General features: G+C 38.0%; 1 protein-coding gene across 5 annotated transcripts in view; it reads left to right on the forward strand.

Annotated features, from left to right (window-relative positions):
- The window catches only part of XRCC4 (X-ray repair cross complementing 4), a 63,986-nt gene that overhangs the window by 12,991 nt on the left and 26,113 nt on the right, over window positions 1-24,882 (forward strand). For all 5 annotated transcript variants that reach the window (XM_085042820.1, XM_085042818.1, XM_085042819.1 and 2 more), the window contains 2 exons: window positions 2,160-2,309; window positions 4,821-5,008. In XM_085042820.1, the coding sequence (XP_084898946.1) occupies window positions 2,171-2,309; window positions 4,821-5,008 (327 nt within the window). In that variant the 5' untranslated portion in view covers window positions 2,160-2,170. The remainder of the gene's footprint in view (window positions 1-2,159; window positions 2,310-4,820; window positions 5,009-24,882) is intronic.

The following is a 24,882-nucleotide window of genomic DNA, read 5'->3' on the forward strand; positions in this document are numbered from 1 at the left end:
TATGCTCTCTTGGAAAATGCTTTCTTTCAGACATGCACAATAAAAATTGGAAAAGCAGGAAAACTGTATTTTGCATTTGTTTGGACATTATTCTGGGTTGTGTCTCATTCTGTGGAGGTTGTGTTTTACCACAGGTGTACAAACAGTGTTGTCTAAACAGAACCTTCATTTTTAGCTATGCTGCATCACTGGAGTGGAATACTAATGTGTGCATGGGAAACCAGTATCACTGTATCAGATTAAATTAGTCTCAGGCCGTAGAGACCTTGTTAGTGCATCTTTAAATAAATAAATAGGTTTCTTTCCTGTGTAACTCTTGACCTCACTTTTTCTGACTGAGGAGTGACTGATGCTTCATTCCCTTTATCATAATATAAACAGAAAATGTAATATTCTTGCTTTGTTTTTTGTTATAAACAGTCTGTGTGAATAAGAAAGCCTCCAGTGCAGGTGTTTTTCACTGAATGCTGCTCTACTTTGTGATAAAAATCACATAAAACAAGCAAAACCTTCCTACTGAACTGCATGTTTATGCATCAATATCCTGTGTATTGTTTGTATTGTCTTACAGTCTTTAAGTGAAATTTTTTAAAAAACATTGTCTTTCAGAGGGGGACTTCTATGAAAATATTTCATAAGAGACTGTATTTTTCCGTAATTAACAAAAAGCAAAAGGGAAGTCTGGCAAGCAAAGGAGAGTGCATGTCTGTGTGCTTGAGCACCCATTACTTGTGTTTCCTGCCCTGTGCTCTTTATTGACCCGTGTCCAGGCAGTTGGTGCTCTACAAATCTTTAAAATGCCTTTATTTCTGGAGTCACTAATTGCCAAGGCATTGTTCCAGCTGTCTACCCCCAGATATTTAATTTTTTTTCTTGCTTACAAGTGCACACACACACTGTAGGTTTTCTGAAATGGCCAGTTGGTTTGTGAAGGAAATAGAAAACTTTGGTTTTTTACACTCAGATTAATTTTTCAATACATTTTGGGTGACGTTTTGGTTTCTGGGTGCATTTTCAGGGAATAGAAAGGTGGAGTATGACATCTGTAATAGTAAACTCAGTGGTGGTTTAGGGATGTAAATACCAAAGCTTTATGCTTGAAAACCAACTCTTAAATTCATATATTTTGATTCTTTTGAATGCTGTGCACTTGTCTGGGCAAGGGAGAAGTATTTTAAATTGTTGGGTGCAGAGTTGAGCAAGGGTGAGGCACAGTTCAGTCAATTGCAATTAGAATTGCTCCTCCTAACCTGAACATGCCAAATTTTGGGGAAGCCAAATGGTAGTTGAATCTGTGTCTAATTTTGGTTCTCAATGTCCACAAGCAAAGAAAGAGCTTCCCTCTAGTCCTGCTTGGAGCACAGAGTCCCCTCAGGGCCTGAACTGATGCTAATCATGATTATTTAGTGCTGCACTTTGGATGGAGACCTTGATAGAGCATTTGATCTCTGCCCAACCATCACTGTACTCAGTACATGTAGTTTAAATATCTCATCTGGGCTTTCACATGCTATTTTTAGTCTGAGAGTGACCTTTTTTCAGTCACTTTGCTTAGGCTGTGTTTAAATACATGGGATTCTTGAGAAGGTCTTAGGTCAAGCACAGGTTGCCATGTTGCTTTTCTATAAAGCAAAAATGTTCACTGTAACATCATATATTTTGTTCTCTGTAGCATCCAATACTTAAAATATTTCGCTTGGGTTTCTGGCATTTGCTACACCCTCTGCTTTGCTGTGAATCTCAGTAGCAGCTTTCACGTGGCAGTCTTCCAGATGAATATTGATTCTTCTGAATTATGTTAAATGTTCTGTACTTCGGGTGATAGCAGACAGTGAGTTAAAAACAGAGCCATGGGGAAGAGCTTGTGTAGTAATTTCCTGTCCCCCAGCTTCCTGACAGCTTCTTGATTTGAGGCTATTCAAATACATTTAATTGTTGGCACTGTTCTTTTAAACCTTACTTATTATAATCCAGTTTTATGTTTGCAAGTGCCTCCAGTTTTCTGACAAACTGAATTTTGGGAGGAAAGTAGAATAGTATAATAAATAGAGCGTGCTTGTATTTGTATATTCCCCTCACACACAACCCCCAAGATAGTTATGTAAACCTGCTAAGCACCCCAGTGGTTATAACAAAGATTATCTTATTTTTTTAAACAGGTGTTGGGAAGATGGAGAAGACTTTGAACAGAATTCATCCAGTTTCTGATCCAGAAGCAACCTATTTTCTACAGGTTTCCTGGGAAAAGGATTTAGGCACTGGCTTTGGTATACTTCTTACTGATTGTCAGTGTGCATGGACTGGGACAGGTAATAATGGAAAGAAAAATACATTAATTTAAATTATTACTGCTCTTTATTGCTCCTTTTAAAACACTTTCTAAACTGTGACCCACAGCTTGTATGAAAACCATTTCATGGGCATTATGTCCCCAGTGATGGAGGAGATGGGGTTCATGATCTTTTGGGACATGGCCAGAGAACTTTAAAATCCAGAAATTGTGTGTCAAAGCTACAATGAATTCATTTAGCACATGGATATGCAATGTTTTGTTCTTTCTCAAGAATACATAATTTCTTGGAGTGATGCTGAAGTAACTCTTCTGTGTCTTCTCCAGATTCTTGAGCAAATGTGTATCTAAGTTCCATCTGCAGATTGGAATCCATGAAGCATTTAATTGCAGATGTTTTTAAATATTTTCGTAACATTTTAATAGCTAAAGGTAGCTGTATTTCGTAGTGAGGTGAATTTTTGGAAAGGAGAAGGGACAATAAATTATCAGTAGGAAAGGCTCAGCCTGTGGGATTTTTTCCCCACCCTGAAACCTCAGTAAGAGAATGGGTCTTTGGCATATTTGTGTGCTTCTCTCATTCATGCCCAGTGAAAAAAGGTTAGATTTGTGTGTTCCTTGAGAAGTGTGTCAAATACTTGATCTAAAGCCCTTCTCTCAGTAGCAAAATTATTTCATAAGGGAGGAGATTATGGTGTTTTTTACAGCAAATTGTAGGCCAAACCATTTTCTGGACTCTATCTGGAATATAAGAAGTATCCATGTAGTTCCTTTCTTCCTTCCTTCTCCCTGCCCAGTGGATGTTGTTTCTCCCCAGTTCCTACATTAGACAAGCTTTCATATAGGGCTGAGATTAAATAAATGTATGTCAACATATAAATTAAATCTGCTCTTCCATGTTCCTTTTGACATTTCAAGCATTGCATTGATTAAGAGTTCCTGCGCAAAGCAAATGCATAGATTCCCTATGGTGAAAGGTTTCTCTTTCTTGGCTTAACAATAGTAAAGTCACCAATTTTGAAAACAAAAACAAATGGGTGTTAACACTGATAAATACTGTTTTTTTCTGTTTGAGGGATCATCTTAGGTGACTTCAAAATCCCCAGTTTGGAATTCACAAAAAGATGACTCTTATTTTTCTGAGTGAAGGCTATGTCACTATAGCAGGGAGTGTATAGAGAAAAAGAGTTAGACACAGTTCTCATTTTGTTGGCTTCCTGCACCTGGCAGAATGGTTGATAATGATTTCCCAGAGCACAGGGGCAGTGAAAGCAGGATGACCTCCCTCTGTTAAAAAGGAAAGAAAGAAACCCACAACAGTTCAGCAGGAGCACTGGGTGCTCATCTGAAGGAGAGTTTTTTCTGTTTCTTCTGTAAGAATCTGATCCTTTTCTAAGAAGTTCTTACTGAATTTCTAGTCCAGTGAATAATTTCATTGGGAGCTGGTGTTCTTGTGCATGAGGCTTTCCTACTGCACTGATCTGTGTTTTTGTACAACAAATCATTGGTTTTGGTCACCTCCTAAAGTTATTACATCATGTTTGAGAGTGCTTAGATTTTAAATTCAAAACCCAGAAGGAGGGAAAGCAATGGTCAGAATATTCTCGCTGTGGGAAATCCCTTTTGGGTTTCTCATGCTGTGGATTATTTTGCTCGGCAAGACCTGCCAGGAGGAGAGTGAGAGTTGCTGATGGAGCTGTCTTTTATGGGTTTTGTATGTTTAATGTGATGATGAAACATGTTAGGAGTCCTGTTTAAGGAGAGAAGGAAAATGTTGGCGGGGAGGAGAAGAATGTGCAATGTAATCTAGTGTATTAGCTTGGTATTGGATTAAAGAACTACATCTATAAGCATTTCATATTTCCCTAATGATTGATGAGTTCTGCTGGTTTTATAATGTAAAGAAACATGCAGCATATGCAAGAAAAATCCCACACAGTGCTTCATTGCAGTATTTTAGTGTCTTTCTTTTCCTAACTTTCTTATTTTCATTAGAAGTTGATAAAACTTTTTCTCAGTATTGAAATCACTGTTCTAGACAAACACTTCTTTCGTAAGTTTTTCAAACTTACCTTTTTCTACTCCTCTTTGCCTCATTCTGCAAGGGATTCCACATTTCTCTATGAACTGCTTTGGGGGACTTTAGGCAGCTAGAATTGTGGATGAGTAGCAATAAAGAAATAACCCATTTTCAGACAGGAAAAAAAATGGGTCAGAACTTAATACTTCTGAAAAATACAGTATTCCTGTTACATTTCCACTAGTGGAAATGGGACACTGATATGTCAAGGGAAGAATAGTCTGCTAATATTCTATAGAATTAGAGAATGTCTTGGGTTGAAAGGGACCTTAAATATCCTCTAGCCAGTGTGTGTGTGTATGTACACAGAATATATAAATATATGCATGTATATCTACAGATATAAAATATATTAATGTATCTTAATATATGTTTTATATATAATTTATAATACATACACTTGTTCAAACGCATTGGATTATTTATTTCTCACGTGTTTCTCTCTGACAGTGTCTGAAGCAGAGATTTCTAGGGAGGCTGCTGACATAGAAATGGACAGAGAAAAATATGTGGAAGAGCTGAGGAAAGCACTGGTAGCTGGAGAAGAGTCAGCTGGAAGATACAACTTCGTGATTTCAAGAGATGAACAGAATAAGGCCTGTCACTTCTCCTATGAAAGGAACCTGAAAGATGGCTCTGTAAGTAGACAAATGTGTAGGTTTGACTGTTAAATAATGAGAGTGAAATACGTTTTTATGTTTTATTACGGTCTTCAAAATCAGAGAGACTTGTGATTGTTATTCCAGATTGAATGGATATTGTGAGCTCTGCCACGGACAAGGCTAGAAAGAAAGTGAGTGGTTTGGGAAATAGGCTGCCCTTTTGAAATTGTAGCCTCCTGTGCATTTCTGTTTTCATTGTTTCTTCATTCTCTCTCTCTAATACTCACCTAAATTAGAAAAAAAAATTTAGGCAAGATTATTTTCAAATGCTAAAACATAGTGTTAAAATTAGCTTTTTTATTAGTTTAGATACTTCCGAAGCTAAGGTTAAATTTAAATTGCAAGTGGAAAAGTGCTTCCATGCTGCTTGCTTGGCTGCAAAGGAAAGGACCATCTTAAGAAAGAAACCAGTATGATCTGTATCTGTAGAGACTTCTGGTTATTTCAGGTTGTGGTTGGTGTTAAAACTTTCGTGAGTAAATTTCCTAGTTTGTACTTTTTAATTTTCTACATGCCTTTTTGCTTGTGCATTGTAGGAAATTTCAGTCCAGTTTGGCTCTTGAGGAGCCAAAAGTTAGGTCATGTAAGTCTACCAGTCTGCATTTGCAGTATTTCTGTGCATTTACCCAAGGCCATATTGATTATAAACCCCTTTTTGACACTTGTGAGCTGTTTGGTTGCTCACAAAGAGGTTGAAAGTACCATATTGCAAGGTTAGGACCAGATTGTACTCAGAAATTGAGAGCAGTAAGGTTAAGAATCCTTTTTTTTTCTGCTCTGTGTCACACGTGTTCTAAATACGAGACAGATTAAATACATGCTGTATTTTTATTAGGTGAAAATATCCTCATTTATGTTGGCTCATCTAATACATGTTTCCATCAATTAAAGCTTAAGAGAAATTTAATTTGTATGAAAACAGCTTTATGTCAATTTGGGAAAAAAATTATCTGGCCAAAGAAACTGAAAATATAAAGAACCTTGCTTGTTATGTAACCTTTTAACTTCGGGTGTCAAAAGAATGTTTTTAGAAAAGATGGGATTTCTTGGGTGAAAATACATCTTTTTTTTCCTTCTGTACTAAAGTAATGCCTACAAATGAAATTGCCAAAGCAATTATGTGGAATTAAATAATAAAATTAGGTATTAGAAATAGCTTTCAGGTGTGTAATAGAATACATTCCAAGCATTGTGCAAACTCTCTTTGGAAGTATTCGTGATCTATCTCCTTCAGCATCACATTAGGAAATTAATCTTCGCGGGCTCAGTACATCCAAAGGGCTCATATTCAGCTAAATGTAAATTTACCACAGAGGAAGCCTAGAGAAACTACTCTGCAGCTTAAACACAACTTAAATTCAGTGTTTACCTCTTATCAGTGCCTGTATTTCTTAATGGGTGTTTGTCTGTACATCTTTTATTTAGTAGTTATGATAATTTTCTCTTTCTCCTTTCATATTTCAGCAAGTGTTTAGATAAAGAAATAATAACTTCCCAGTCTTGGTAAGAGGTTGCAGGGCCAGAGTGGGCAAATTCTTTGAAACTACCAGGAATGAATAGGAGATTACAGTTCTTAAACTAATGATTTTGTCACTTGATAGGAAAGATTAGAGGAAAGCATGCATGAGGATGTACTTGGCTGTGTTTGCATGCTGAATGTTCAGCTCAGTGTTTAATAATTAACAGTTTTTAGTAAAAAAATGCAAAAGCTTTTGAAATGCATTGTTACACTTTGAGCTGTAAAATGCTTATCAATTCACATAGGTAACTATTATTGGAAAATCTTTTCACTAAATTAGTACATGGGTGCCTAAGAGTAAATTTTGTAGTCTTAGAAAATCAATATGCCTTGGCTTTTTCTTTAGAAATATATGCATGGTTATGTACACAAAGTTGGTTATTTTAATTATTTTTGATGGAACCTGCCTAGAACATGATGCTGATCACCAGCAGTCACCTATGCCCATCCCAAGCAGTAATTTCCAGGGCTGAGGTCTGTCATAGTTCTCCATCCCATGTGGGACTAGGGACTGGTAAGAGTCCCTTGATGATGATAAAATGAGCTAGATACAGATTTGTTGTTTCTGTGGCTGTACCAAACGGTGATATTTGAGATAATTTTTACCTTCTTTGCACCATCTTGCTAAAGCTCTGCTTCTATAAAATATAATTATGTCCCAAAACTCTGTTGGGTGGTCTGCAGGCTTGCAAATAAAAATAGCGGGGTGATGTTAAGCAAAGGAAAACATAGGCATATTATTGGGAAATATTTTCTGATATGGAAATCTGTTTTACTGCCCAGGTGTTTTCTGGAGGGAGTGGTGGCAGCCCCTTCGTGCCCCTCACTTTAAAAGGGACTGGATAGAGGAATGGGAAATGAATTGTAATTGTCCTGCAGTGGATACATTTGATGACTTAATGAGGTGTTTGATTCACCTGTTGTTTATTTAATGAGCAGATAGGCTCCTTCCATGAACTGATGTCTATGTGCTCTAAGGTACATGCTTACACCTACTCCTGCACTGTTTCAGTGGCATGAAACCGAACCTGAACCTTCAAATAATTTAGGAAGTGTTTATAATGAGTAGTATGTTATAATAATAGTGGTGTGTGTGTGTGAGGTTTATGTAGTGAATGAGTGATGATGGTGGGTTGGTTTTTGGGGTTTGTTTTTTTGGGTGGATGGAAAACTTCCCCAAGTCACGAAGGATTCCTGTCTGCTTTAGAGGAAGTACAGTGTAACGTGTTTATTTTGTAGTGTCCAGATTGCCTATAATGTTTATGGCTATCAGCATAAGAAAAATAATCTAACTTAAGGGGCGTCCGTAAGGGTTTTAGTACTTTGTGTTTATCTTTTTGAAATGTTGGTCAGGAGAGATAAGATGATGCAGAAACACTGGTTCAGGCTGGTGCTGCTGAGCCTGAGAATTCTTGCCTTTAAAAATCCCGATGGGCTTGGCGTAAATCCCACCGCGCCGGGCGAAAATCCCGGAGTGTTTGGTGAGAACCCCGACGCCTTGGGTGACAATCCCAGCACGGCTGTGATTTATCTCCCCCAGGACAGGTGGCTCTGCCTTGGGGAGCCGGGGCTGCTCGCAGGGACCTGGAATAACAATGTCTGAGGAGTACAGTGGGAATTGTGTGCGGCTCCAGCTGCAGCCCCGGCCGGGCCACACACACGGAGACCCCAGAGAGGGGCCGGGGAGGCTGGTCCGGCTCAACTGCTGCCACCTAAACAAACACCAGCCACAGAGGCACTGATTTAGCGCTTGATCTAAGTAGGTGACCACTGGGAAGTAAATCTTTCCAAGTGCTTCGGCGAGTCACTCCACATGCAATAAATAATGGAAATCCGGCAAGCTCTTTTTCTGGGGGGGCTGGCAATTAAATAGACTAAATAGCCTTTGATAAACAATTATTTGAGTGCTAGCAGTCTCTTTTTTTACAGTGACTTGACAGGCTCTGGGATTTTCTTTTCTTGCCTTTTGCTTAAGTTTGTTAACGGGGAGGGAGAGAGCTTAACAAATTGCACCTTAGATGCAGTACTGTTGCTAATTAGGATGATGGAAGAGATGCTGTTATTTGTCTCCCCCATTTCCTGGGGCTGCTTTTCCCTGGTCGGCCCTGTGAGTTCATTATAAGTTTACTAAAAGTTGAAAAAAAGCTGGAGAGCCTAACCCAAACTTTTCACAGCCGACTGAATGAGAGACATGGAATTGGTAGAGCTCTTTGTCCTGTCCTAACTGTCTTGGTTCAAGGTCTGAATAGTTACTTTCCTCCAAACCACTGAGGATGTGTTGTTTGGTTAGCAAAGGTCACTGAGAGTTCAGGTTGTTTCCCAGGCAATTCCACCAGCTGAGAGGAAGATGAAATGATTAATCCTTAGGTCAGTGTGAAAGTAATGACTCTTGTATCACTTATATCACTTAATGTCTATGTACTTCAGCACTTGAGAGTGGACACTTGAATGGGTTTCTTGGAAACCCATTTTAGAAATAGCTGGCTTCTAATGTGCCTTATTTAATAAAAACATTAAGTGTTATCTTGTGAGTAATCTCAGATTTCTGAGTGCTACATGATTTTCCCCCATCTTACCTCGAGTGTACCTTCAGGTCTTTCAGGTACTCTGGAAATGCAGTGGATCACTTCTGTAGCCTTGAAGTAAAAAAACCCATTTCTGAAAGAATTATTGTATATTAGTAGGTGCACAACATTTGACAGAAGTCCGGGTGAATTAAATAATTAAGCTTTTATTTTAAAGCTGCCATTTAAAAGCTACCATTTTCCTTGCTTCGCTATTAGATTATATATCTGATTGCTGCTTCTGATAAGCATTGCTCTGGAAAAAAAAATTAAATACTGGTAATTTATACTGTTAAAACTGTGGTATTATCAAAAAAGGAAGACTCAAACACTGAGAGGAATAAATTCTCTTCAGTTTCTTTCAACCTGTTAGATCAGTGTATTTCACTGGACCTATCAGGTTGAACAAAAATGGTATTTTATTTGCTTTAAGGCCTACTGTAAATTATGCTATGAAGACCATTTCTTATTTCCTGAGTGGAGTGAGAGTCTAAATATATTTAAAGTACATGTAAAGTGTTCATAAAATGACAGATTTTGATTTGTGCAGAAAAATTTGTCAGTTATCCTTTCTCCCTCCTGGTGTTATTGTGTTGTCTCCCCTCCTTTCCTCTTTTTTGGAATACCTGCTGTGCATTTCAAATCCCTGTGTAGACATCAAGGCTTGCTTTCATCTGCACAATGGAGTACAAATGCTTTCCTTTTAGGAGGAAAAAATCTTTAAATCATGGCATATTGACAAGCCTTGGCTTCCCAAACACAAATTACAGCGGACAGTAAAAGCTTTGGAAAAGAGATTACTGTGTGTGGGCTTTAAACCTTCCCTGCAAGACCCTAGTCCTGTATTTTCTGTGAGGATGAACAGCAGCCAGAGCCTGAAAACCAACAAGAATCTCACCGGTGGTTTCTCCTCAGAAACTCTCTGACAGCTCCAGAGGAAGCATCCATCTTTCTACCTGCAAAGGCACAGGAGAGCTCTCAAGCTTAGGATAATGATGTTTTGTTAACTCTTAGGTTCACTAAAATGGGACCTGTTCCAGTGTAAAATATTGAATGAATACGTTTAAACTCTTAAAGCAACTTTAACACCACTATTACTTCTGCTACAGTTACTGAAACTGTCTTCAAATGTAAGAAAAGGGCAAATTTGAAACGTCCTGTATTTTTTAAAAAGTGACAAATATGGAAATATTGCTGGGTGATGTGGTGCAGAAATAAGACAGTTGCAGAGTGTGCAGTGAGGAAGGTGTTAACACCTCTGTTGATTTATTTCCTTAAGTTGCAGTGATTTGAAATGCATGTATCTTTGGTTGTAACTCAACTCTGTATTAGCAGTCCACATATAAAAATGAACTTTTCTCTGAACAGTGAAGACAAGTCCCTAATTTCTGTGTCCAATGAGCAGAGCAAGGTCAACCCTTTTCCTGGTGGAACAGCACTACTTTAAGTTTGCTGGTTCCCTGAAACCCTGTGAACTGTTGTGTCTGTCCATAGGATTTGACAGAATTCTCATTACTGTCTGTTACCTGTTAGTATGTGGAATGGGTGTTTTTCATCACAACGACAAAGTCTAAGGGTCTTTGATCTGATATTTAAAATCTGAAGCCAAATCACCCATATATTTGGAATTGGTGAGTAAAATACTAATTTTGAATTGTTCTAAGATGTATTAGTATTGCTAGAAGATTCTTTGGCAGTAGGTTTTCTTCATCCAACTCTTGAATGTGGTTCTCTTGCAAAAATGTGTTTCTCAGAAAGGTAGGTACAGTACACAATTTCAAGAGTAAGTTTCTGAGTAGTACCATTCCAGGAAAAAGCTCTTCCATAGAAGATTATTTGTTTCATTATCTTTTCTTCTTGTTCCTCTCAGGTACCTCTGCAAATAATGCCTGACATTTCATTTCAAATTAGATCTCAATTGCTCTGTTGGGTACAAAGTGTAGCTGTTCTTTTTCTCATTTTTGGAACCCAAGTCCTTGTCATTCTGCATGTGTTTTTCTCTGACAAGTCTTAGGTTTTGGGTTTTTCTGAGTTTGAGGTTTTTGTTCTATTCATACAAGTACGTTGTCTTTTCAGTGTGTGAATAATACCTGTAGGTTATCAGCCTAACAAAAATTCCTAACAGAACATTGCCAATACTCTGAGGGGCTGCAGAGGTATCAAGAAGTGGAATTTCAAAACACTCAGGTTTTTTTAATACTAGTTCACTGCTCATTTAATTGATGGCTGTACATCTTGCAAAACAATGGGAGATTTATTTCCATTAATTCACACTGAATTTGTTGCCATACAACAAATTTTGGTTTTTGTACCTGTTCAGTTTCAGCTGGAATGAGAACTCCTTGTTCTAGATAGCTAATCCATCCTAGGAAAATTATAGGGATGAATTTTGCTACTTATTTGGAATAAACCTGACTCTACTCTTTCAGTCTATCCTGAATCCATATTTATTTCCTCTGAGCTGAATCACCCTTAGGAAAAATAAAAAGAAAATGATTAATTTTATACTGCTTTTAGAGTCTAACCTGAGCTATTGATTAGCAAGTAAAAGTTCTGGTCTAGGTGAGAGGTCTAAGCGTGAGGTGATATGGTGAACATGTATAGTTCAAGGAAAATTGTGAGCTTGCCTGGCCTTCACAAGCACTGTTTTATTTGCAAATTAAAATACTGTTTCAGCTAAACAAAAGTGCTGTTGAACAGCCATAACTGTCATGAGAGTGTGTCTTTTAAATAACGCAGAGACAGCTGATAATTGGTTTTTTGAATTTTGGGGTTTTTTTCCTTTTGGTTTGGTTTGGTTTTTCCTAATAATTAAAAATACAAGAATTTACTGTCATCTTTTACTTCACTGGGCTCACAAAGGATTTAAAACTGTGTAGTCTTGTGACTTGCTTTGAAGTGATTTTCTAAATCAGCCATTCAGCACTGCAGTTTTGGTTTTGCCAATGTTACTAACTTTGTGTACTGAAATACCTTGAGCAATGTAGTTTTCATCTCATTGAGAACTGAGACATTGTCTAGGACATAGGTCATAACTGAGGAATTCAAATAAGAATTGCATTAAGAAGATATATAGTATTTTGGTTTTATATTCACTGATTTGTATGCAAGAAAACAGTTGTGTTTCTGAGACCACCTGAAGGTTTTGTTAGCTGTGATGGAGGGCAAAAAAACATGTTTTGCTTGACTGTAAATAACTAAATATGAGTTGTCCCTTGTTCAGGAGATCAGAGAAACAATCGGCCTGCTCTGATGTGTGTGTGCTAGTTTGAAAATTCTGTAAACTGCATAACTAAGATGTTTTGCTTCCAAAAATCCTTGCAGGCCATGGGTGAATTGCTGAAGATACTTGTGAAAGGGATATTTTAATAGGGACACGTGGTAAGAGGAGTGCTGTGGTAACCAGTGGAAGGGGCAGTGTTATCCCTGACATAACTGTAATTTAAAAGTTCTTATTTCAGTGGTGTAATCTGGGGATAAAACCAGCCTGACTGCAAAAAGGGCATTCTTTCTCTGGAAGATAATGTTCAGGTGCCAGTCCTTTTCTTTTTGAATGTGGTCCTCAAGCGTTCTTTTAATCAGCTTTTCTAAAGCAAGTGTTGTCTTTGTTAAACGCCAAGATGTAAAGTTACACAGTATTTGCCACAGGTAAAGACTGAGCTTATCCACTATCACTAAGGATTTTGATTTGTGGAAAATAATTGGGGCAGATAAAACGTCGAGGAAATAAGTATTTTTTTTTTATCAGGTTCTAGCAAAAAGTGAGCAAAAACACAAACACAAGAGGGAAGGTGTCACGTACTTAAGTCATTTTGGGTTTCAGGTCTGTGGGACAGGCTAATACCTAAAACTGAGTGTGACATGTATTTATGCACCTTTATTACCAGGTGTTTCCAAGCCTTGGAGTCAGGAGCTGTTGCTTTTTCCCTCCTGGCCGAGCTGTGTGTTTTATCTCACATTTTCAGGCAGGGCTTGCAGAACACGAGTGCAGCAGTTCCTCCCTGGGGCTCTGCCAGGGCTGCATGTGCTCCTCAAATGCTGTTCAGTCCCTGCAGCATGTTTATGCCATCTGCAGATGCATGTGCTCCCCTTCCTCAACAATGCTCTTTAATCAAGACCACTATTGTGGAGATGCTAGCAGGAGCAGTGTACATAATCATCAGGACGCCAAAATTAGAGTTACACGTGCATTTTTCCTGACCCCACTGTGTCGCTCTCGGGGTTAGGAGCTTCCAGAGGGTGCCACATCTCAGGAATTAGTACCTTTATCCATAATCTCTCCTACTTCTGTGTATATTATTTGGAGTCCAGCCTGTTTAGAGAGCTCCGTGGTAATAATAACAAATCAAGAGTCGTCGTGGAGGATTGTTGAGCCTGTAGGAATTGCCTGCTGTCTTTTATTTGTTAGGAGTCTCCATTTTTCCAGGTCTGTCTAAACAGAAACATCCACTAAGCCGTTTCACATCTGTTGTACTCCTTTCCTTGTATTACAAAAGTGTTAGCTTTTTGTTCCACGTATTATTTTCTGAACAATTTCTTCGTTGTGTTAAAGCTCCCCTAACTTTCTCCTGGTGCTTTTTGCTGGGTACTAAAGGAGCACTGAGAGAATGCAAATGTGTTTGAGATGGTGTTAATTCCCTTGGTAAGAGCCAGGAGGTGAAGTGTGCCAGTCAGTGTTCTGAGGATGTGTGTGTTCAGAGACGGTGGTCATGGTATTGGAATGATTTGCTTATATATTGTGTTATGATATAGATGTGTGTTATTATATATATTCATAAATATACTCTCAGTGTTACTTTTTCCATTTCTCATGGAATAATAGAGTGATTAGGACCAGTAGGGACCTTAAAGACATTTTCTGTTAATTTCTTGTAAATTTTTTGTGGCAGTTATTAAAGGCGTTTTGTTTTAACAATAACTTGTCTTCTCTTGAAAACTTGACCTTTTTTTTTATTTTTGGTGGGTTTGCTTGTGATTTCTTTTTCTTGTGAAAGTCAGTAGTAGGGCAGGAGGGAATGTCTCTTTTCTGGTAGTGCTGTAGTGCTCATAAAGCTGAGATGGTTAATCCCAGTATCCCTATAGCTGGCTGAAACAACCATCCTGGACATTTCTCTCTTTTCAAAACAATTTTTTCTTAGACAATTATTTTATATTTTAAATTATATGTATATATGTTATATATATATAAAAAACTTAATCTTTAAATTGCTTTTTTTGATTGCAATTTTAAGGCTTTGGAGTGCTCCTCCAGGGGTGTTAGGGTTTCCTAAAAAAGAGAAGCTTGAAAGTGACTCAGTGATGTGTCTGTCTGTCTTTCATAGGTTAAAATTTCATGACACGATCATTTTGTGGAGGAGGTTCTCTCTGTGTTTGCACAGCTAATTCTGTTATTGCTTTCTTTTAAATTCACCATGTCTGACATACTTGGTTTAGATTGATCCAAACTGCAATCAAATGTTTATCAGTTATCTGCCAGTCTCAGATTTTAGTAAATTAGTTTTTAGTTGTCTGTTACTTTTACCTGAAGAAACTGGGATTTCATGGTGTGTGAGTGACTCTGTAGGTTGTGCTCAGTGACAGTTACAAATCTGGGTATTTTATGTACCTGAGCATGGAAAATGATGTCATTCAACAAATGGCAGCTACTTTAATTAAAAAAGAAATTAAATAAAGTCCCTAGATGTCAGGTCACATGCTTTAGGAAAATAACATCGATTCCATGACACAGGAGTGTTTTCCTTTCAGCTGCAGCTTTAAACCTAATCCAGACCATGACATTGGAAAGAAGTACGTCTCCATATGGCAAAAGGAATGTAGTCATATTTGTCGAAAAATTCATGTGGGTTTCTCCATAAAGCTGTTAATGCTTCAGTAGTCTGGTGGGTGACATAAACCCTCCATGCCTTATTGTTTTAGTACCTTTGAAGAGAAAATGGCCATCAAGAGAAAGTGGTCTTTATCATAGCCACTCTTTTTAAAAAGAGATAAAATGGTACAACTTGTTAGTACCTGATGGAAACCCCAGGTTTACCAGGCTATATTGAGCTTTGTGTAGACTTAGATCCTTAGATCAGGATGGTTGCAACATGCATTGATTTTGAGAGGGAAATGTGTATTTTGCTCTAAGTCTAAAGAAGCAGCTAAGGAAAAATTATTCTGAAATTGTTTTTTGAAGATTGAGATACCTTGTGGGAAGTGCAGGAGAAACTGTGGGAAAGCTTATTTTTTTTTCTGTTTCTTAGAATTCAGAGAAGTAAATTTATAGTGCAGAGGTAACATTATGTGGTGTCAGTCTGTGATGGATGCTTGAATCCATCATGGTTGTTGTGTAATTATTGTTTTCAGAGCATTGTGCGAGAAGCTGGGGATTGTATTTGTTCTTAAAGCTTTTGGGTAGTGCTCAAAACCAGATTATTGCTGACAAACAGCATAGATGGGCTGCTGCTAAAACCCAAGCTATAGACTTGTGGTAGTTTAGGAACTAACCCTGCCTCTTACATTAGCACAGCTTGGATTGTGCAATGACCTTGTTAGTTGAAATGTTCTGGTATTTCTGCAGAAACTCCACTGGAAACTTACACAAGTTTCAAAAAGATACATTTAACCTGTTAATTGATTCACATTGGCTGGCTTTTTTGAAGGAACATACATTTTGAGAAGTGAACACGTATTTATACTTTAGAAAAAAATTGCCAATAAAAGATGAAGTTGCAGCTAAAACACGTTCGAGCCCATAGCATGGTTTTTTTCAGTGGGTTTTTTTTTGGGGTTTTTTTTGGTTTGTCCTGGAGTTGGGCATTTAAGTTGGGAGATCATCCTGTTACAGGTCACAGCTGCTCTCCTCAGTGAAGAAAAGTGAGTACTCATAGCCATGGGCTAAGGAGGGTTGTGTGAGAGATAGGATCTGGTTTCCTTCAGTGTTTGTTTTCCAGGATTATCTTCTGGTTGCAGTAGATGCCCAGCTGTTTCGCAGGTCCTAAATTTTCCATTCATTATCAACTTGACACCTGTGGAAGATAGGCAAGATCTTGAGTTTCCACCAGGTCTTTCCCATGGTCATGGAAGCTAATTTTAGAACATTGTGTAGATAAACCCTTCAAATGGTTGTTTCAAGGCATTTTAGGTCACAGAATTCTTTTATTTTAGTTTGTGCCATATTGTAACTGGTAGAGGTGGCAGCAGTTGCAGGCAATGGCATGGGCAATAGATAGTTCTGTAGTAGTGCTGTTGTAGGTGTTTCAATTTGGACACTTCTGTCCAAATAAAATATCTTTTTGCTGAAAGTTCCCCTGGGAATAACACTCTGAGAATGCTGGGTTTTTTCCTGAAATCAGTTTTTATAGTCCTTTCTGCATGGTGACTTTAAAAACTGATCCATCTGCCTGTTGGCCTTCTCCGGGAGGTTTTGTGTACACATTCTGTGAAAAATTTCAGCCTGTCTTTTATGTTTTACCTGTTCCAAGTGTTACATGAGCAAGTTCACACTGGTGAGAGAGTGGTGTGCAGTACTTAAGCCAGCAGTAGAACAGATCGCCAAGAAAAAGAACCTGGAACTTTTAACTTGTTTGTCAAACACAATTACAAGTGAGTTTGGGTTTCAGAAATACTATTTATTGTTCAGTCCATTAGCTGGATCCTGCTGGAGCAAACAATCAAATGCAGCTGAAGCAGCAGCTTTTCAGTTTGAAGCTTCTAAATTTTGATCATTTCAGCTATGTGGCGTCCTTGTAAGTTGAAAATTATGTCTCAGTGCAACTCAGAGGTTTCATTTGTTGAAAGGGGAAGTGTAAGATGTCAAGGGAGGGCTCGGTTCTCATATGTGTGCTAAGCCTTAAAAACTGGCTACTAGGTCAGCCAATTTATGTCTCAATAGCTTTGGACTTGCACAGCAGTCATTCTTTACTGTGCCTTCACAGTGACTCAGCCCAGGCAGATTTCCATCCCCCTTTTCCACCCCACTCCCCTGGATTAGTCATATGCAATTTAGCAGTTTTAGAGGAGCTGTTTCTGGGCTCTCTCTGCAGATAGTTTTGATTATCAGAAAACAAAAGGACTTAATTCACAGATAGCTTTTAACTTGGAGACTTCATTCTGAACAGAATAAAAAGTCTGTTTCTTTCGTTTTTTTTTTTAAAGTCACTGTGATAAAATTAGTGTCTGGATTTGTAAAACAACACGTAATTACATTTTTACACTAACTTCTGTTAGCACAAAAAATCAGCTAAAAATAAATCTCAAAACTGATTCTGTCTCTCATGATCTGTTTATAGCATTCATTTCTTTTGCATTGTTTTCACTTTAATTTTCTGTCACCTTGCTTTTTCAAGTCCCTCCTTGAAGCTTACTGCTCAGCACAGCATTACAACCATCAAGCTGAAGATTAAAACTGCTAAAACACCGAGTTTGATGTGTGTTTCACCTTGGAACTGCACGAGTACATTGCAAGCAGAGAATTTCCATGGCTCCCCTTCAGCATCTCAGACTCAGCTGCTCATATGGCATCCATCTGTGGTGTTTTGGCAGCAGCCTGGGCTGCTGCATGGGAGTTTTTGGAGTTCAGAGCTAACCTCATGTCTGTCTTCCCATCACTCTGGAAGTTATGAAAATTTTTCATGGCTGCCCCTGAAGTGAGCTATTAAAATATTACAGAAGCAAGAGGTTGAATTAGTAATTTTGCGAGTTAATATTGGGAATGTAGGTTTGGTTTGTTTTTGTTTTTTTTTTATATAACAAAGCAAGTATCTTTGATTTCTTTTCTTTAGCTGTGTGTTCTGTGTGTGCAGATTATGGTGGATTTCCTATACACAGATATAAAGAATGATTGATTCTTGTTTGATTAATTTGATTTACGCTGCCTTGCCTTTAGAAAAGGTAATAAAGACCATACAGATGGTTAAATCAACTACACAGATCTGTATCGGCAAGATTTAAAACATTTACAGGATCAAAAGTCTCACTGTTTCTTACTTAAGAAAGCACATTTAAATAAGGCTTTTCCTCCTTAAGTGGGAGTGTAAAAGTACAAAAGACTAGATAGAAAAATTGAGTTTACAAAAGATAATCAGGATAAGATTAATATAATAAAAAAACCCTGCAACTGATAGAATTATGAGCAGAAATGCTTTTTTTAAAAAAAAAATGTGATTTGTGCTAGGCTTATATTCTTGTTAGGCTTGTTGTGTTTCTGAATAATGCTGAAAAAGGTTGCCATCACTTCAGACCAAGATGTTCCATTAGTATTTCTCCTCTGAATCTGAGAAGCAAAAATATTTGTGTGTCACAAAGACAATCCATTAGTTACTAGGGAAGATATTACATAGATGAACACATTTAAATTACCATTCTCCTCAAATAAATGGTGTCCAAGAGAGCAAAAAGAATTGGCTGAACTGATTTCTGGCTTGCTCAAGTCTGGTTTTAATGCTAAATCCATGGGAAGTTATGGAAGACTTGAAAATGTGCTACTGTTCTGTCAGCATGCAGTGGGTATCCTGTCCCACTTGTTGGTGTTGAAATCTGAAGCTGCCTGTGCTGTAGTCAGTCTGGAATTAAACTAATAGGCAAGTCTGCTAAAATACTAAAGGGATTACAGAATGAAAATGTAATTCTGGCTGGTAAATTTCCTTTACAAAAAAATCCCTCTGCAGGACAGGATCAAGGTTTACATCCCTATAGTTGTTAATGTCTGAAGAAGAGAATGTCAAGATCACTTAAAATTTAAAAAAAACAAAAAAAAAGATTGTTAAGGAAATCTATGGATGAAGAATATCACAGTAGATGTTTTTGAGGTAGCGTTTCAGAGGTTTCCATATTCTACATGAAAGCTGGATTTAATTATTTCCCATGAAACGTCTGAGGATTTGAGACTCAGTGAAATAAGTAATGGCTGTGGTTCTTACATTTGCACTGTTGTTCAAGCCTGCAATAAATGTGGTACATATTTCATGTCTGCTGTAGATAGAAAGTCTCCAGGTACAATTGCCCATGAAATCTGAGGACATCCCTGCAGGCTGTGTCCGTGAGGTATCACTGCTGTGTTTTCATGAGTTCAGAGAACAAAATGTCAGTCAATTCCCGCAGTATTTCTTTATATCTTGTATTACTCTTTGTCTTTATCCCACATTGCTTTGAGACTTACAGGAATCTGCCATGAGAGTTTAGTTTCATCCCTCCTTTTTGGTGAATTGGTAATGCAGAATGAAATCCAGGAGTGAAAGCTGTATCAGAAACCCAAGGTTTTCAAAAAGGGCCAGGCAGTGGCGTGGCTCTTGACTCATAGATCTGTTTTTAGGCTTATCATCTGCATAGTGAAGAAATGTGGTATCACTTTGAGATGGAGAGCAAAAAAAGTATGTGAGTGCATTTTCCCAGTGGTGGAAATGGTTATTGTGAGCAAACCAGGCAGTTTCTTGATTTTTATAATAAAAGAGAGTTGAAAGATGTGATCGCTTCAAACCAGAAAACATGTGAGCAATCTTAGAACCTTAGAAATTAGCAGAAGGAGTTGTCTAAAATTGGAGAAATATTTTAAAGTTTCTTTAGAGGATCCCTGTTGAAAGCCTGTGAGGGTAGTTTGGGCTTCTAGGTTTTGCCAGCAATTTTCCACCTTGGAGAGATTTGAGCAAAGGTCAGAACTTCAGGCATTGGAAGCAAAATGGTTATGTTTTGTGTCTGGATACTTAAATTTAGTGGATGCTTTTTGAGACTCAGAAAAGCAAAATTGTTTTCTCCCAGTAAAGTGTTGGTGGTGGCAGTACTGAGAATGAACAAGAGTAGTTGTGTGGTTGTCAAGTTGTGTGAAACATTGTTTTTTCTGAAGTGGTTTGTGCCTGCATGGAAGTCAGAGATGGAAGTGAGAAGAGGAGGACACAAAGCAGGAAACTTCTGAGTGAGATACATTTGGTGAGATCAGTGATGTGGGGACATCAGCCTCCCTCCAGGGAATATGAGGAGAAGGACTGGGTTAAGCTGGGCAGCACATGCCTTAATGAAGGCAGAACAGCTGCAGCTTGACATTTTGATGTTCTGAAACTGGGATTGGCCAAAGTTCATTTTGGATCCTTTCGGGTTTGTGCGTTCTTAGTCCTGCGTCTCCTTTGGCCCCAGACCATTAGTGCATGTACAGTATAAAGCTGAGAAAATAGTGCCTTGAACAAATGTGCTCTCCATGTCATGTTCAAAACAAACAGGCAGTGTATTGCTGTGGCAACCAGACAATAAACAAGTGGGAAAAAAAAAATACAATCTCCCTTAAATTCACAGTGTGCGAGCCGTTAGTTCATTTTACAAGATTATCTTCTGTAGTGTGTGATCACTGCATTGTAGCAACAGAGTATTTGTACATGTCTGATGTTTCTCAGCCTGCTTTTTATCCATACAAGTTTATATTTCAATAAAGCTAAGAAATACTGTGTGAATATTTAGGCTCATTGCATAATTAAAGAAAAACAGAGCACGAGATTGGCTCCGATGGTCTTAGAAACCAAGCAGAGAATGGTGTCTTGTTTCATTTTTGTTAATTTTTTCCCTGCAGACGCCACTCCAGGTTCACAGACAAGCAAACAAAAGGAGTTAAGCTCAGTGTTTAAGCTCTGCCTATGTACCTTAGCAGTGGATTTTGGAGCTGGTGTGAAGCCCGAGCTGGCAGGCGGGGAGGCAGCGCCGGTCCAGGACAGGGTGGTTCCTGCTGGTTACTCACCCACTGGACAATATGCTGGAAAAGCTTGCAGCACTGCTCTTTTCACCAAGTCCCTGAGTTATGAAGGGCTTCTGTTCAGCTCTGGTTGCAGGCCATCACTTTTATACTGCATCTCACTTGTTTTTGGAAGCGCCTTTCAAACTTGCCTTGGAGTTACTGTAGTGGTCTAATGCAGACTGCTTTGGAAATACTCTGCGCCAATCTTTAAAATAATTTCCTTGGTATTTATCAGTCTTCTAGCAAATCTTTGGACAGCTGAGACTGATCCATCTCCTCTTCTGAATCTGAGAAGCAAAAATATTTGTGTGCCATGAAGACAATCCATTAGTTACTAAGGAAGATATTACATAGATGAGCACAGTTCAGTTTGTAATTTGTTGAATTTTATAATGGAATCAAGACTATTAGATCAATATAATTCCATTATAATTTTGTTGGCACCTTGTTTTATAAAGTAAAAATTACGTTCACTACTCAAAAGGAGAAGTGAACATGTATTCACTTCTCTTTTTGTTCCTTCAAAAAAGCCATAAACATTGAGTAAGAGGTTCAATATAACTTTTCAAAACTGGTTACAAATTTGCTATATCCAGGATATTTTCATTAACCTGCATAGGTCTGTTCCTGCTGACCTGGGTAATGAAGAGGAAAACGTTGAGTGCTTCTTGGGTCATAGCTGCAGCACATTTATTTATTTAGAAATAAAAACCCAGCGACACCTGTGACAGCCCTGTGCTGTAGGTGTCAGATGTGGTGTTTCCTCAGCACCCTCATGCACAGGGTGGGATTTTTGGGGCTGTCCTGGACTTGAAGGGACCCATCAGGATCATCAAACTCAGGATATTCCATGATCCTAATGAAGTGCTAGATGTGGTAGTCCTCTTGAGCCCCTCGCTGCAAATATGCAGTTAATTTAGGAGTATTTGGCTGCTGAATTAGTTAAAAAGTAGTCTCAACTCCATACCCAGATGGTTTTCTCTCTCCTGACTTGTATGACAAGTGCACAATCTTTTGACCTTTGGGAAGGAGGTTTTAAATATTAAATATCTCTACAGAGGTGATCCAGATTTGAATTGCTTTAAGGCCTTCTCCTCCAGCTAATTTCAGTTGCAGGTTAGCAGTCTGATTGAGTAAAAGTTCCAGTCATCCCTTGAAAGAAGTTTCTTTCAACTCTGGTACTAAGGCTCATATAAACTTACATTTTATTTCCTTGGCTCGACTGAAGAACAACAGAGAGAAGACTGTGCTCTGAGCCTCAGTGGGGCTGAAATGGGGTGTGACTGCTGAAACCTGACTGCTGTGAATAAAAGATCCAATATGAACCAATTGCTAGTTCTCAGTGAATAATGGAAGTATTGTGTATTGACATCAATTTTAAATCAACAACAAGGAAAAAAAACATATACAGAGCACCGTTTTTGTGAGGAGAGTCATCAAAATAATGGTTGTATATGGCTTGATAGCAGAAATGCACATCCTCTTAACTAATCTCAAGTGTGCTGGTTAAGATTGAAAATCCGATGTTTTGTCTACAGGTACCTGGAATTTTAGGTCAGCAATTGTTTTACAGCTCAGCTCTGCAAGGACAACAATCTCAGCAGCTGTAGGGAAATGGAAAGATGAGCTCTGCAGAGAAAAATAACAGATAGCCTATGAAAAATTATGAGTCTGGACTCAAATAGGCTGAGGCTTCTTCCACAGCCCTACTGGGCAGGAGATAATTTCTCAGAAGAGTGATTCTGCCTGGTCAGGGAGGAGCTGACCCACTGGGAGGGGCAGAAAAAGCTGAGGGGAAAGTCTCAGCTGCATCATAAAAGTTCTGCTTTTACAAATCCAGTGATTCAGTGTTGCTGCCTGGTGCCCTGAGTCACCATGAAAGCCCATTAATTAGCTAATTGCTGCTAAAAAGAAAGCTGTTAATAGCTCTCACTTTTCAGTCGGCCTTACTAAATGCAGAGAATAATGCAAGCTGAGCAGTAATAATAAGGAAAAATTAATTAAAATTCTTTTTACCGATGTTATTTACAAATTGGATTAAAGCTGCGGAGTGCCACCATGTTGTGATGGAAAGGCAATTAATGGATTTAGGACAAGCTTTCTGATTTTGGTAACTGGATTATTATAGATGAAAAATAGGTTTCAGGCTATTCTAAGGACTTGGGGGATGATTTTACCTTTGCTGGGCTAGCATAGGATTTTTGTTGTAGAAAATCATTATGGAATTAAATGCTACAGAGAAGAAGAAAACTGTAAAAACCAATGCCAATTGTAGGGTTTAGTTTCCTTGAGGTTGTAGTCTACTTCCTGTATTTGTTGACCAAAGTATAATTTTTTATTATGGTTCACGTTTTTTATGTTGAGTTTCTGTGTCTAACTGTGGCATCTAGACCCCTTTAGGTCATGTCTTAAAGAAAAAGAAGTATTGGTATGGGAAACAACCTAACTAAACAATAATAGACAAGATTTGAAGGGGAAGTGGATATATTTTTACTGATTTTTCTTCTTATTTTAATTATTATTATTTGTTTATTTGAAGCCTACCTACCACAGCTGCCTAGCTGAGTAAGAATTTTTGCTTTTACATAGGCTTTGCTAGTTCCCATTATGACCGTTAGGGAAAAAAGCTTAAAAACACACTTTTTTAAAAACTCAAAAATACTGAAAAAATGTAGGAAAAAGATAGGAGTTAATTAAAGTTAACGCTTATTTTCAAAAAGTTTTAGTTTTAACCTGATACTATGATTTTGGGATAATGAAAAATCGTTTGTTTGATTTTTTTTTTTTAATGGGTCATTAGTGTTGGAGTTTAATGTGAAAAAGTAAACAAGTATTTGTTCTTCCAGTGCCATTATTGACCCCTTCCTTCACATTTCTCTATGAATGACAACGATGTGAAATGTTCAAATGAGAAGGGACAAATCCCTAAGAAAAGAGGACTTCAGAGTCCAAACTGTGGAGAATGTGAGTAAAAGCTGGAGAAGTGCTCATTAGCACTGCCAGAGGCAAGAAAAAGTGGATGCTGTGCTTTGTTAATATCCTTTTCCAGCAAAGGCTGAGATTGTCTAATCCAATTTTGTGGTTTTGGAGGGAAATTTGAAGGCGTGTGGATCCTGGGCCATCTGCTCTCAGGAGGTATTTGTTCAGCTAACTTTTAAGCTAAATAATCATGATTTCTGTACCTCTGGAAAGGAAATGGCACAAATCAGGGATTTGTAAGTTAACTGTAAACTGCAAAAACTGTTCAGGTTGAAAAGGAATTGCTCTTGTGTATTGTCACTTTTTTAATGCAAATGTTAGAAAAGAACAAACAGAAGTTGAAAACAACACTTGGTTTTTGCTTAAATTCCGTTTCTCTGCTCATTTTTTTTGAAAACAGTGAAGTGGCAACAATTCAATTTGAACAATGCTTCAAACGAGTAATCTGAGTTAAAAGAACTTCTTTCAACTCTGAAAGCCCTCATCTGTACTGATAAAAGTGTGTGAAAAAGTGGGAAATAGTCTGTGGCAAAAGCAGTTAAGTTTTGAAGGAAAGGAGGAAATCAGTGGAATAGTGGAAAGAAAAACGGAAGACAAACGTCTCATTTTTGTGTCTCGTAGTTCACAGGGAAGGTGATTTGTACCAAAAAAGGCACAATGAAGCTCACACTTGCAGAAGGATATTTAAGTTTTCTAATGCTTTGTGAGGCCTGAGAAATGGCTGAAAGATGGTAAGTTCCTCAGAGTTTTATCTGTCACAAGATAATTAAACACACTGGAATTATGCTGAAATTTGTCCTTTGCTGTCTTCTGTTTTCTTTTTGCTGAAGACAGAGTTGGCAGCTCAGAATACAAGAGGAAAAAGTTTTGGAATAGGTGCTATGATGCTGAAAATGAAGTATTTCAGCAGCCAGACAAAATGCATTCGTAATGCTCTGACATTTATTTCTTCACAGTCATCTTACCAGTTAAATCATAATATGATGATATACATGATAGCTGAAACAACGTGTAAGAAAACACAGTAACAACTGGCAGTGTGTGACCAGACACCACTGTGATCACAAATTCAGGAAAGGAAAGGCAAACAGTG

This window comes from Lichenostomus cassidix, chromosome Z, assembly GCF_008360975.1.
Source record: "Lichenostomus cassidix isolate B80296 chromosome Z, HeHo_3.0, whole genome shotgun sequence".
In the NCBI taxonomy this organism is placed as follows: domain Eukaryota; kingdom Metazoa; phylum Chordata; class Aves; order Passeriformes; family Meliphagidae; genus Lichenostomus; species Lichenostomus cassidix.